Source organism: Marmota monax, unplaced genomic scaffold (genome assembly GCF_021218885.2).
Source record: "Marmota monax isolate L192 unplaced genomic scaffold, Marmota_monax_Labrador192_F-V1.1 WCK01_AAM20220418_F8-fsc00017, whole genome shotgun sequence".
NCBI lineage: Eukaryota > Metazoa > Chordata > Mammalia > Rodentia > Sciuridae > Marmota > Marmota monax.
The window spans coordinates 18,781,715-18,794,950 of NW_026695241.1; the positions used below are offsets into that span (position 1 = coordinate 18,781,715).

At 53.0% G+C, this 13,236-nt stretch overlaps 1 protein-coding gene across 4 annotated transcripts in view; it reads right to left on the bottom strand.

The window, feature by feature from the left end:
• The window catches only part of Esrrb (estrogen related receptor beta), a 163,822-nt gene that overhangs the window by 14,400 nt on the left and 136,186 nt on the right, over positions 1–13,236 (bottom strand). For all 4 annotated transcript variants that reach the window (XM_046440786.2, XM_046440784.2, XM_046440787.2 and 1 more), the window contains 2 exons: positions 4,340–4,450; positions 3,711–3,872 (listed from right to left, as the gene is read on the bottom strand). In XM_046440786.2, coding sequence (XP_046296742.1) covers positions 3,711–3,872; positions 4,340–4,450 — 273 coding nt within the window. The remainder of the gene's footprint in view (positions 1–3,710; positions 3,873–4,339; positions 4,451–13,236) is intronic.

Sequence of the window (13,236 nt, forward strand, 5' to 3'; positions counted from 1 at the left end):
CACCCCCCACCCCCCCCACCCCCGTGATCTGGCACCAGGAGCATCTAGAATTTAAAAAAAGGAAAAAGAAAGCACATAATTTGTGGCAAGTGGAGTTCATAATCTGTTAATTTATGGTGGTCTCGGCCGACCTGGAGGGCCATTAGAGAGGTAATAAAGGGAGATGTAATTATAGGATCTGGGGCCACTGCAGACACAGCTGCTGTCACTCGGAAGCTCATCTTTCATCCAGCCAGACGGCAGCTACCTGGGAGCAGGCCGCCCAGGGACCCTGCTGAGGAGGCCTCTGGGGAGCCCCTGAACATGCAGCCTGGACTGGGCAGGGGCAGTGGAGACTCCCCATGAAGGCTCCCCTGGCCTGGCCGCCCAGCCTGCGTGGGAGGGTGGGTGACCTGCTAGTCATGTGTGGAGGCTTCAATTCATCAAGAGCTTCTCTCCGCCTGCTAAAGGATGCTGGCTCTTGTCCTAATTTCTTGCTCACAGGAAATAAGAGGTGGGCACTCTGAAGACGCTTACCCTTCAAGCAGCCCAATACTTGACAAATTCAACCTCAGACTGAACTGAACTAGGGTTGCCATTCTGAGCATATCACAACCCTCCCTAAGTTCCCCATGGAACTCGTCCTTGGTCCAGTGAGATCCTTGGGGCAGAAATTAATCTACAGTAGTCCATTCTCCTATCTGAGGTTTCACTTTCTAAAGTTTCAGTTATCTGAGGCCAATTACCATTCTAAAATATTAAATGGGAAATTCCAGAAATAAATGATGGATCAAATTTAAACTGTATAACATTCTGAAACCTATGACAAAACCTCATGCCGTCCTGCTCTATTCTGCCCAGGACACGAAATAATCTCTTTTTCCAGTGTATCCACACTGTATATGCTACCCACCCTATTCACCACTTAGTAGACATCTAAGTTACCAGGGCAACTGACACGGTACATATGATCAAGCATCCTTGTTTAATAATGGTCCCAAAGCACAAGAGCAGTAATGCAAAGGAGGCACCAGAGCATAAAACACAGAAGAGCAGACTAACTCTGACAGTGCATACGGGGTACAATGCGGCAGTGCATACAGGGGACAATACTGTATTTGGACAGGATTTGGAACCATCCATGGTTTTAGGCCTCCATGGGGGTTCTTGGAGCGTATCTCCCACAAACGAAGAGCCCTCCTGCAACTCCTGTCCCAGCTACAACTCCAAGCAGGAGACCCTACACACAGTGAGTGCACACTTTGTGCACACCAAGGCCAAGTGTGTAGTGCTCTTTTGTGTGCCTGGCCTTGGACTAGAGACTGGAAGACACTGAAGCAAGGGACATGGTCTCCTGTTGCTGAAGACAGCAGCCTCTCCAGAGATCTAGTCCTGAGCAGTCTGAAGTGGCCAGTTCTTCTTTCTGTCCATTCCAGAAACAAAGTGGATAGGAGCCAAAAAGTCTCAGGGTGGCCTCCGCCTGCCCGTCTCTCTCTCTCTCTCTCTTTCTCTCTCAGGGCTAGCTCACCATCTCATCTGAGATGGAATTAAGTCGATTAGTTCAAACACTGGGCAGTGGGTGCCACTGTCCGTACCGTGAGGTCTGCATGCGGGGACAGAAGACTTCACTAATTAATTTTACCTTAAACACTGGAAGGTCAGACGCAAATAATTCAGCTTGCAGATTAATGCCAAGTAGGAAAATTTGCAATTGAGACAGACAAATGAGCCCCTATATTTATTTTATTCTTTTAATCCAAAGGAATTCAACTTTGGATGAGGAGAAACGACGGAGATCTCATGGGTGATGACGACAACCACGGCAACCGTCTGGCATCACCAAGTGGCCACAGGATGGGCTGCGTCCCCCCACGGGGACTCCATCAGGACCCCCATCTTACAGATGAGGTCGCTAAAGCTTGGGAAAGCCAGGTATCTTGCACAAGGCCAGGGAGGACAGAGCTGGGATGGAGCCCAGGCCACCTACTCCATGTCCCCAGCAACCACTCTGCCCTGCCCGTCCCAGATGGGAGAAGAATGGGGGCAGGGAGACGGACTCTCCTGGTCCTACTCCCCTCCGTAGGAGGTGTTATGGGAGTGGGGTGATGGAAGGAACCACCAGGTGCCACTCCTAAGCCATCTCTAGGATGCAGTATCTTCTTGACCAGGAATAGGGGTACGGGGACAGGCAGGGGTAGATGTGCGCAGTTTGGCCCTAGGTTAGTGGAGCAATCCAGGCTGAGGGGGCTTAGCAGTGGCCTGACCCCATGTCTGTGCTGAGCCAGCACTGGGCAGATTGAAAAACTTCTCAGTGTGTAATCTCCAGGAGGCTGAGCTCCTTAGCAAGGGCACACCAGCAGGGTCCCTGGCAAACCCGCCCAAGTCGGAATGTCCAGGGCCACCAGGGAGTCCCCCAGGCTTCCTGCCAGCTAGCGGTCAGCCAATAGCACCTCCAGGTCACCCAGTCTCTCTGTGAGCCCCCATCCCATGAAGGCTCCCTCCTGTCAGCTGTTGTTGCAAAGGCTCACGCGGGACTTTCTGATTCACCTCAATCAACCTCAGGCTTGGCATTTGAAGGCTAGGACACCTTTGCTATATCATCATGCATGCTGTATTCACCTCTCAGGGCTGTGACAAGCGAACCAAAAAAAAAATGTGCAGATGGGAATGTGTCTCACAGCTAGAGCCAGAGCCTACAGCAGGATCCCTGCCAAAGGGTAACAGGATGACGTCTCCTCGCCCTGAGTCACACTGTTGAAGCAAAGGAGTGGAGTAAAAAGCACCAGGAGCAGGAAGGTCCCAGATGTGTGGATGCACAAAGAAAATAATCAGCTCACACCCTTTGCCCAGAGGCTCACAGCGGGGTGTGGGTCCAGGTGGCACATACTTCCCATGCCAGAAACGCCTTAGATTCACAGCTTCATTCATATAAAGAGGCAGCCCCAGCCTGTAATCCCAGCAGCTTGGGAGGTTGAGGCAGGAGGATCTCGAGTTCAAAGCCAGCCTCAGCAAAAGCGAGGTGCTAAGCAACTCAGTGAGACCCTGTCTCTACTAAAACACGAAATAGGGCTGGCGATGTGGCTCAGTGGTCGAGCGCCCCTGAGTTCAATCCCCGGTACCCCCACCCCCCAAAACAGGTAGCCCCAGCAAAGGGCTCTGGCAGGTGGCCACTGTGAGCATGCGGCTGACACTGGCACGTGCCAGGCCCCGTGCCAGATGCTCCGTGCCATGCTCTCATCTCCTCCTCATGTCAAAGCCACAGATGAGGTACCCAAAGGCTGCAGACCCAGACTGTGAATCTGATCTGACCCCCCAGTCGCTGCTCCGAACTGCCCCTCTCTGCCTGCCTCTAATATGGAGGAAGGGACGCTCACCTCCTGCGAGCTGCTTTCCATGTGATTCCAATAAGGTCTAGAAGAAAACCCTGCTCTTTATCCTTTAAGGATTCGAGGAACTTATTCTTTGAATATTACCAATTGCAGATCCAGTCACAGCCCCATCCAGAATGATAAACAGTTCCAAAGAACCCCTAGCAGCTTGTGAACACCAGTGGACCTTCCAAACATGGGCGCCTCTCCAACCCCACTGGGAAGAGCACGCCCCCAGGGAAGAACAGACTTGAAAGATGTCCCAGGCTTCCTGGACATGCATCAGTACCCCAGGAATGGCGTGGCCCAGGGAACCTGGCAGACAGCCCCTCGCCACACTCTCCCCAGGGCCCCATGACTCACCTGGGATGTGCTTGGCCCACCCGATGATGACCACAAGCTCCCGGTCTGCCAGGTCACAGAGCGTGGTGAGGGCCTTGATGTCCCCCTCAGGCATACCAGGTGGGGGCATGGCGTACAGCTTGTCTGGCTCGGCCACCAGGAGGTATGAGACAATCTTGGTCACTGCAGTGACAAAAGGGGACAAGGTAAGTACCCAGGAAAGAGGGAAGGGCAGGTGGAGCCCAGATGGTGAAGGAGGAAAGACAGACAGAGCCTCAGGAAGGTCACATGGGGCTGGAACATCTGCCATTTTGACCCCATAGAGTGGCTAACAGCAGTGACCTGTGGTCGAGAAGTATCCTTCCACGGGAGTTTTGGTGAATTCTCCAGGGAGGACCCTGCAGCCTCACCGTGGGTTGGTAAGCAGGGCAGGCCTGGATGCTGAGACCTGTGACTTCTTGGGACTCTGTCTCATTCCCAGCCTCGATCAGGGTCTACCCCTCTTGGAAAGGCCTTCTGGGGGAACCAGGCAATAGCACCCCTCCCTGAGACCCACACTGCTCCATGCCATCTCCCCACAGGACACCAGATGTCCCAGGCACACATACTGGGAAAGGGCATGGACCGGCATGGACGGGCCTGGTACGTACGTGGCTTTTTAGCGGGTGGAGAAATTTGCAAGCTCAGGTACGGGCTGCTCTCCGAATCCAGCCGCCGCTTGTACTTCTGGCGGCCTCCACGCACTCGGTCAAGACGCACACCTGATGGAGAAGAAAGACAGAGGGTCACAGGGGTCACTGGACATCACCATGGGTGCCGGCACCATCTTTGGAATCTCAGCACTGGCTCAGCCCTTCGGTGTCATGCCCAGCTGGTCAGCCTCGGACCAGGGAGCTGGACTCCCTTTAAATGCTGTCTCACAGGAAGGGCCCACCCCAGTTGCCCTGGCCTGGTCCTGCCTCTCTGGATTCAGACTCCTCCTGAAATCCATCCCATGCAACCTCTAGCCCAGGTCTTCGTGAAGCCCCCTCCCAAGGGTTGGAGAAGAACAGGTCAGAGTGTGATCTCCAGGGCAAATCCAGGGTGAGCGGAGTTCCTGGCTAAGATGGGAAAGGAGGCCCCTGCGTAGGCAGGCACTTCAAAGAGCCGACAGGGACCCTCAGACTTTTCACAGAAGGATGCTCTGGGTGGGCACTCATGATGACTGTCAGCTCTGGTCTGCCCTGTGGGAGTCTGAGATGGGGCTCTAGAGTCTGTGATTTACAGAGCCCCCCAAAACGGGGATGCAGGACACCCTGGCCAGTCATGGAAAACCAACACCAGGGAATACCATGCAAAAGCTGTTGCGGAGACTCCACGGCGACATCCACTTCCAGGGGCGAGGGCCTGCCCCCTACCCATCATTGCCAGTGAGTCTACACCGCTTCCCAGAAGCCAGCCCCAGCCCCAGCTCCTGCTGTCCATACAGACACCTTGGTACCACTGGCACCCGCTCTTGCAGATCGAGGGCAAGGGGCTTTGGGCAGGTCCCTCCCCAAGGCACACAAGCTCAGACTGGCCGCTGACCAATGTGGAACTCATCACCGAGGTATGAACCAACACTGAGAGGCAGGACAGAGAAGTGGGCAGGAGGGCGAGCAGGAACCCAACCCAGCGCCTGGGCCCCTGGCTCAGCCTGCAATGCACCCCTGCCTTCCGGCCTCGGCTCTCAGAGGCCAGCTCTTGTGCAAGGTCCCTTCTCGGATTCCTTGACTTGAGCTACTGCGAACAGGTCTTTCCCGACTGAGAAATGGGCCTGGACTCAAACCCATAAAACCAGATGCGGAGACCAGAGTCCTCAGAGGAAGAGACCGCGGTGGGTCACCAGCTCTGGAGTGAGGGGACAAGTCCAAAGTCTGCTCTTTCCTGCAGAGGCAGGAGCTACCCCCTTGCAGAGCCTCAGCCAGTTTGCCTTCAGGGCCTGTCCTTCCCTTTTCTCATACACTCGGATCTCTCAGATCTGGGAAGCAGGACCTGTGCTCTGGAGTCCCCTGCCTCTCCCATCTGCATCCCCAGGGCGGTGGCACTGGCACGCTGCCTGCGCCTGCGCCTGCACCTGCAGCCTTCCTCCAGAACAGGAGGAGGAACCGATAGCATGCCGCTGTTCCTTTGACAGGATACATAGCCACTCCATTGAAGTCCCTGGGACAAGAGGAGGATTCCTGATGCAAAGAGCAATCGAAAGTAAAATGACTTTGTGCCCACAGCAAGGCCAAGGCCACATCCTCCTCTGGAGGGCCATGTCAGTGCTGGAGCACACCCAGCCTGCAGGCCACCTGGAGGAACTGCCTCTTTGGGGCCAGGTGCCACTCAGCATTTTCATCAACAACATCCTTTTCACCCACCGCCTGCGCTTGTCCCTGGTGCCCCCACCCGAGGGCTGCCGTCAACACGATGTTTGGGGGAGGGTGCACTCAGCATCCTTCTTCTAATCTGTATTTACAGGTAACTCCCTGTGGGGGTTGTCTTAGTAGGGGCTGTGCCCCATCCCCCACTGACCACAGGCACAGGCAGCTGGACATCAAAAAGATGGAGGGAGGGGGAGGTGGCGGCCCCAGGCGGGACCACCCCAGTTACTGCACTTCCTGCTCCTGGAAGCCCAGACTCCTCTCTGGTTTCTGAGTGGGGTCCTTGAACCTCCTGAGAGGCTCCAGTCAACCCTCCTTCTGCTCAGAGGCCCAGAAATGGTTGTAACCGACCAGGTTGGCAGCTGCTCTCTGCAGGAGCAGAATTCGAGACAAAGATGTGCACGGAGCAGTTCTGGAAAAGGAAGGAGCCGGATAAAGAGAGTCGGCCTCAGGAGGTTCCTGCAGACCTTGGGAGTCAGTCGGGGACTTGGAGGTCCACCAGTCACCAGCCACCGCTGCTTTGGTACTTCCTACCTGTCTCTGTGGTCCAGGACGAGTTGGCTGGTAGCCAAAGAAAGCCCTGGGGCAGAGCCGCAGCCACAGTGTCAGACCTGGTGCAGGAGACACTCAGGGGCAGAGCGTGGTGAGTGGGCGTGGCAGGGATGGTCTCCGCTGCCTTCTTCTCAGAGGGTGGCAGCATCACTGTCACCAGGGGTTCGGGAGAAGTGCGAACATCTCAGGCTGGGCCAGAGCAATCGGAAGCAGCATCTTCACAAGGTGACAGCCCCTTCCCCACAGGATCTGAAGGGGGCTGCTCTGGGGCATCCTGGAGACTCAACTGCCATCAGCACCCAGGACCTGAGTGGACGGCAGAATCCCACCAGGCACGGGCCTGCTGTTGGACTGAGGCTCACCTTTGCCCCCTCGTCCCCGCAAGTCCCTTCAGTGAGGGCAGAGAAGGCAGACCCACGAACACAGGGAAATCCTCCCTGGAGGCCCCACTTAGGGGAGTTTCTGCCCCCATCCTGTGACACATCTCATGGAAGACCCCTGCCCATGACCCCCCAAGACAAAAATGCAGCCCCCACCCTAACTAAGCTCTGCTTCCCCTTGAGATGCTGAAAGGACCAGAGTGAAAATCCAAACTTCATAAAGGTTGGTGAGGAGCCCCATTTACTGGGCGCCTCCTGTGTGCCCGGGTCTGACATGGGCTCTCATTTCTGAGTCCAGGATGAACCCGGTGGCCGCTTTCCTGATATTTCCCAGGAGCAAGTCTAGTAAGGTCTGTCCGTCCCCAGCCCATCCCCACACACCCCAGACAGCTGTGGGCCAGAGAGAACTGTTCAACAGGACACGAAAAGGTGCATCCATCCTGCAGCAGGGCAGGGAGATGGGCAGTTGCCACCTCTGCTGGTGCATCTTTCTGGAATGTTCTCTAATGCAGGGCCTGGCTCTTAGTGGGTGCTGAGTGCAGGAATGGATACACCTCCTTCCTCCCCACCCCATGCCAGGCTGTGACAGCGCATGGGCTTCTTCCACTGAGGGCCCCGGAGGCCAACAGCAGCGCACAGTAGGTGCTCAGGAGCAGGAAGTGTTCCTATTCTTACCTCATCCCTATTATTACTCCTCCCCAGCACTGTGCACAACTTCCTGGTTGATCACATTAGCAACGACAGTTGCATTACTCATGAAGAACTTTCTGGAAGCATTGCCCTCTGTGACCCACACACTACACAGCAGGTTCTACTATCCTCATTTTACAGATAAGAAACACAGAAGTGCAGAGAGATTCAGTCATTTGCTCAGTAAAAGAGCCACCACCCAAGCTCCTCTCTGCACCTCTCCAAGGTGTGACTTGCCCAGGCAAAGCCGAGACAAACTCTCCTCTAAGTGTTCTCCTCCAGATCTTCACAGCCTGGTGGTCAATGGTTCCAATCAATAAATGTTATCGATTATCAGTTCATTTTGTTAAAAAAAAAAAAAAAAGAAAGAAAAAGAAAGGAGCCTGTTGGGTTTAACCATGCACAGCCTGACACCCGCTGTGACCTGCTTGCTCTCCCTGCCTCCAGGTCTGAACCCGAGAACAAGCCCATCGGCTGCAGCCTGGGGACCCGGTGATCAAGGTCCAGGCCCACCTGCGTCCCGATGGCCTTGGTTCTCACTGTCACCAGGTATGGGGAAGGTGAGACCAACTCTGCTCACGGCGTCCGGCATCTGTGACAACGGGGTGACCTCGTGGTAAACTCAAGGCAGCTCCAGGAGGCCGGGGGTGGCCACTCGGGCCCTGTGCTCGCATTCACCTGGCCCCCAGGCGGGTTTCCCTTCCTCCGCTGGCCAGGGGGCTGGGCTCTCAGGGGGCGGGGCCCAGGCCTGCCAGCTCCCCGCCCCCAGCCCCAGCCAGGGTTTGCTGGTGACCCTTTAGATGACACAGGCCTGCCATAAGCCCAGGTCGGGGGTGAGGGGCAGGGGCCACTCCCTGAGTGCAGCGGCCCTAGCCTCTGTCCACTCTGCACTGAAGGCCCCTTCAAGCTCTGCCTCAGCAGGGAGGCCCCAGCCTTCGCTGGCTTCCCTGCAAGCCAACAGTGACATCAGAGACAGAGTAGCCCCCAGGCCACAGGCCAGCTTACGCCATCTCCCGGGGACCAGGGGCACCTCACGGCCAGGACTCGGATCCATCTCTACAGCCCCAGCCCAGGCCCCAGCCCACAGTGGGCCACCGAGTGTCTGAGGTTGTGCCCACTTGAAAGGAAGCCCTCCAGACTTGGGGCCTGTCCTGTCCCCCGCTTCCCTCTCCTGTGGCCTCCAGCAACCCATCCCTCAAGGAAGCCCATTGCCATGAGCGTTTCCCATTGTTTGAGCTAAATCCGATTTCACCACACTTCCTCCCTCCATCACGTCTGAGAAGACGACTCCCTTTTCCCAGGACCCTCCTTTATGAATTTCAGTTCCCGGGCACCCTCCTCCCATGGCCAAGCCCCCTTTACTTTCACTCTGTGTGTGGTTTTCAGGCCCATCACCTCCCTGATTTCTACACGCCTGTCTTTATTGATATGGTCTGCTCCAAACAGACAGCTCAGCTCCTCAAGGGCAGGGATAGTGGAAAGAGGCCTGAGGTCCTCTGCCCACTGCCTAAACAAATGCTGGTCAGCTTTGTGTTCATTTATTGCCTGTGTGATTTGACATTTTGTCAAGTAAGCTGCTCACAATCTTTTTTTTCCCGACTTTTTAAGAAATATTTTTAATTGGTTGTTGATTGATCTTTATTTTATTTATTTTGGTGCTGAGAATCGAGCCCAATGCCGCACACATGTTAGGCAAGCGCTCTACCACTGAGCCACCACCCCAGCCCCTCACAATCTTAATACACAGGAAGTCCCTCCACAGGAGATAACAGGAGGAACTGGGCCCTCGATTGCTACAAGATTTTGTACCAGGACTCCTTTAGCAGTGGATCACCAAATGCCAATGGTTGGGTCCTAGACATTACCCTTGCCTACCCAACCCCATTCTGTCCTCTGTCTTCCATGCCAACGGAACCTGGATTTCACTGGTGGAGGCCACATGTCCGAGTCAATCTCAACAATCCTGTTTCCTACTCTCCCAGCTTCCCTGGCAGCCACAGTGGGCATATGGCCTGTTTCCAGTCAGTGGGATAAAAGGGAGAACCCACAGTGATGAATGGTTTTGCTTTTCAGAAAAATGGGTGAAACTGTTTTGCCTTGCTTGGCAACCACCTTGCCACCATGAGGCAGCTATTGAGGACAGCAAAGAACACCAGAGAAGCAAGAGTTTGAACCCTTGACTGTGGCTGAGAAGCCTATGGAATTCCACCAATTGCCCACCTCCAGATTTCTTGTTAGGGAAAGAAATCTACTTCATTATGGATGTTTAAGTCACTAGCCATCAGGAGGTCCCTAACTTGCAGCAGGAAAGCAGTTTTCACGACTGATACAATGGGCAATTACTTTTTAAATTAGGGTGCATGAGACTTTCAAACAGCAACTGGAAAAAGAGTCTTGAACTTAAAATGAGAGTTGCCTTATTGTTTGTGTCGTTATATTAGCAAAATATCAAAAATGTAGACCCAGGAAGCACAATTAAAATACTAATTAACTTACGATTACTGTCGGGGATTGAAGATCATATCATCCCACTAATGTTTTCTGAATATGAAAAAAGCACTAATAATGCTAAAGTGGAAAGCTTCGTAGATCTCCAAATACTGCAGTAAATACATATCCTGTGTTTTAATCTCTACTGAGCACTGTTTAATCCATTGATCTGTGCAGGTCAGAAAGTTAATATTTCCAAAGTGTTTCATGAATACAAAAATGACGGGCAGCCACTGGAACACATGACTCTGCAGATGCAGACTGAGGGGCGGGTTAGGACCGATAAGGAGTGTCCCCCTCCTTGACCCATATGATAAAGCCCCTAAATCTTCCAGGCACAAGTACGAACAGAAGTGTTGGATCTGATCCCGGGAGCCACTTCCGGCTGAGTGATCTGGAGTGGGTTTCTTCACCTATAAAACACGAGTGGTGACAGTGCCTTTCTCAAGGGGACAATAACTCATTTCATCCCCAGAGTTGATGCATGTAAGAACCTGAACCATCATAGACGGCAAACAGTAAGTGTCTAATAAATGTTAGCTAATATTACTATTGTTAATATTACCACTATAAACACTTCCTCTTTGAAGGTGTTCTGAGTTTTTTAAAATATTTTTTGTCATGGATGGACACAATACCTTTACTTTATTGATTTATTTTGATGTGGTGCTGAGGATCAAACCCGGTGCCTCACACATGCTAGGCAAGCCTCCGCTACTGAGCCATAATCCCAGCCCTGTTCTGTATTTTTGACTGTATCTAATGGTACACTGTAATACAGCTTTGCAAGACATTACCGCTAGGGGAAACTGGGTGAGGACACACAAAAATCTCTATTATTTCTTACATTGGAAAGTGAGTCTAACAATAATCTTAAAATAAAAACTTTAATTAAAAACTTAAAAAAAAAATACCGCCAGGCTTGGTAAAGTATGCCTGTAATCCTAACAATTCAGGAGGCTGAGGCAGGAGGCTCAAGGCCAGCCTCAGCCACTGAGCAAGGCCCTAAGCAATTTAGCGAGACCCTGCCTCAAAATTTAAAATTAAAAAGGGCTGAAGATGAGGCTCAGTGGTACAGCATCCTTGGGTTAAATCCCCAGCACCAAAAAAAAAAAATACTGGCAGAAACGTCAAAAGCCAAATGATGGGCTGGGGTCTGTAGCTCAGTGGTAGAGTGCTCGCATGAGCCCTAGGTTTAATCCCCAGCACTATCAAGAAAATAAAATAAGTCAAAAGGCATAGGTATCAGTGGAACCCAGTTTGGTGGCTCCTCAGAAAGCTAAGCAGATTAACACCAGAACTCGCGATTCCCTCCCAGGAATGAACTCGAAAGCACTGAAAGCAGGACTCTAACAGACACGCGTGTGCCATGCTCACTGCACAGGATTCACAACAGCCAGAAGGTGGAAACAACCCAGGGGCCATCGGCACGATGGGCAGACAGCCGTGGTGCACGTATGTGTATGAACAGAACATTATTCAGCCAGAGAAAGGAATAAGTTATGGATTGTGCGGCACCATGGATGACCTTTAAAACACCATGTTAAGCGAATAAGCCAGACATAAAACAGTCAATCCTGCTTGATCTTAAAATGACACCATGCCCATAGGTGAAGTGTCTGCAGTGCTTGAGTCAGAGATGGGGGAGACTGCAGAGTGCCCGGGACGGGGCGAGGCACCGGGGAGAGAGTGTTCAATGGGTGCAGAGTCTCCACGTGGGGTGATGAAACCTGAGAATGGGCTCCACACTACTGAACTTGACACTTACAAGGGTGTTCTACACGGACCATGGGGCGGGGATGGGGACCTTTCTGGGGATGGAACCCAGGGCTGCTCTACCACTTTTTATTTTTGAGACAGACTGAGTCGCCCGGGCTGGTATGGAACTTGTGATCCTCCAGCTTCAACCTCTAGATTGGCTGGGATTGCAGGAGCCTGCCACCATACCTGGCTGAATGGCAAGTTTTGTGTGATCTCCATTTTGCCACCATTTTAAAAATAATGTAATGAACCAAAGCCCATCAGTGACAACACATTAAACAGGTGAACTGTATCTCAACAGAGCTATTAAAATTTTTGAAAATAGCCGGGTGTGGTGGCGCACGCCTGTAATCCCAGCAGCTCAGGAGGCTGAGGCAAGAGGATGGTGAGTTCAAAGCCAGCCTCAGCAAAAGCAAGGTGCTAAGCAACTCAGTGAGACCTTGTCTCTAAATAAAATACAAAATAGGGCTGGGGATGTGGCTCAGTGGTTGAGTGCCCCTGAGTTCAATCCCTAGCACAGCCCCCCAGAATTTTTTTTGAAAATACTTCACCTTTCCCAGGTAGAATCAAACAACATAAAATGCATGAAAACAGGTAGCAGAGTGCTTGGTACACAGTAGGCATTCAATAGTCCCTTCCTGCCTCTCAGCTGCCTGCTGAAGGCGGTAGAGTCTACCTGAACGACTTTCCTCATGGGGAGAAAGTCACGCATTTCCAGGTATAGCTACCGTGGGTCAGATGCCACAAATGAAAACTCTCACTCAACTACGGCTCAGAGAGGTTAAATATTGTCCCCAGGGAACACAGCCTGACCTGGGCACTGTGTTGAATATGCTAGTGGAGCCGAATGGCCTGCAGACTGAGTCAAACCTGCTCTGGCCCACAGCCTCCTCCCCAGGCTGGTACCTGGGCACCTTGAGGGGTCTTGGCGGAGGACCCAGGGTCTGGAGTTCCCACTTCTTAGGAGGAAGGGAGCCGGGCGCCCTAGACTCTCAAGGCCATGCCCCATCTACTGGCCTCTCCAGCCCACTGCAGGCCCTTTAGAGCATCCAGGGAAGCAGCTCCCACGCGGAATCGGATGCCCACGGGCAGCCTTGATAAGATCAGGCCTCTGGCTTTTTTCTTAATGGAGGTAAGATAATTCCCACTTTCCTCCACGCTCTCCGCTCTCCTCTCTGGGTTTCCCCTCCCTCTCCTGGATGCCATCCCAGTCTTTCAGAAGTAAAAATAGATGAATGTGCAGGGGTGGCCGCAGCAGAGGCCAGTTCAAGTTTCTTTCTTTTACAC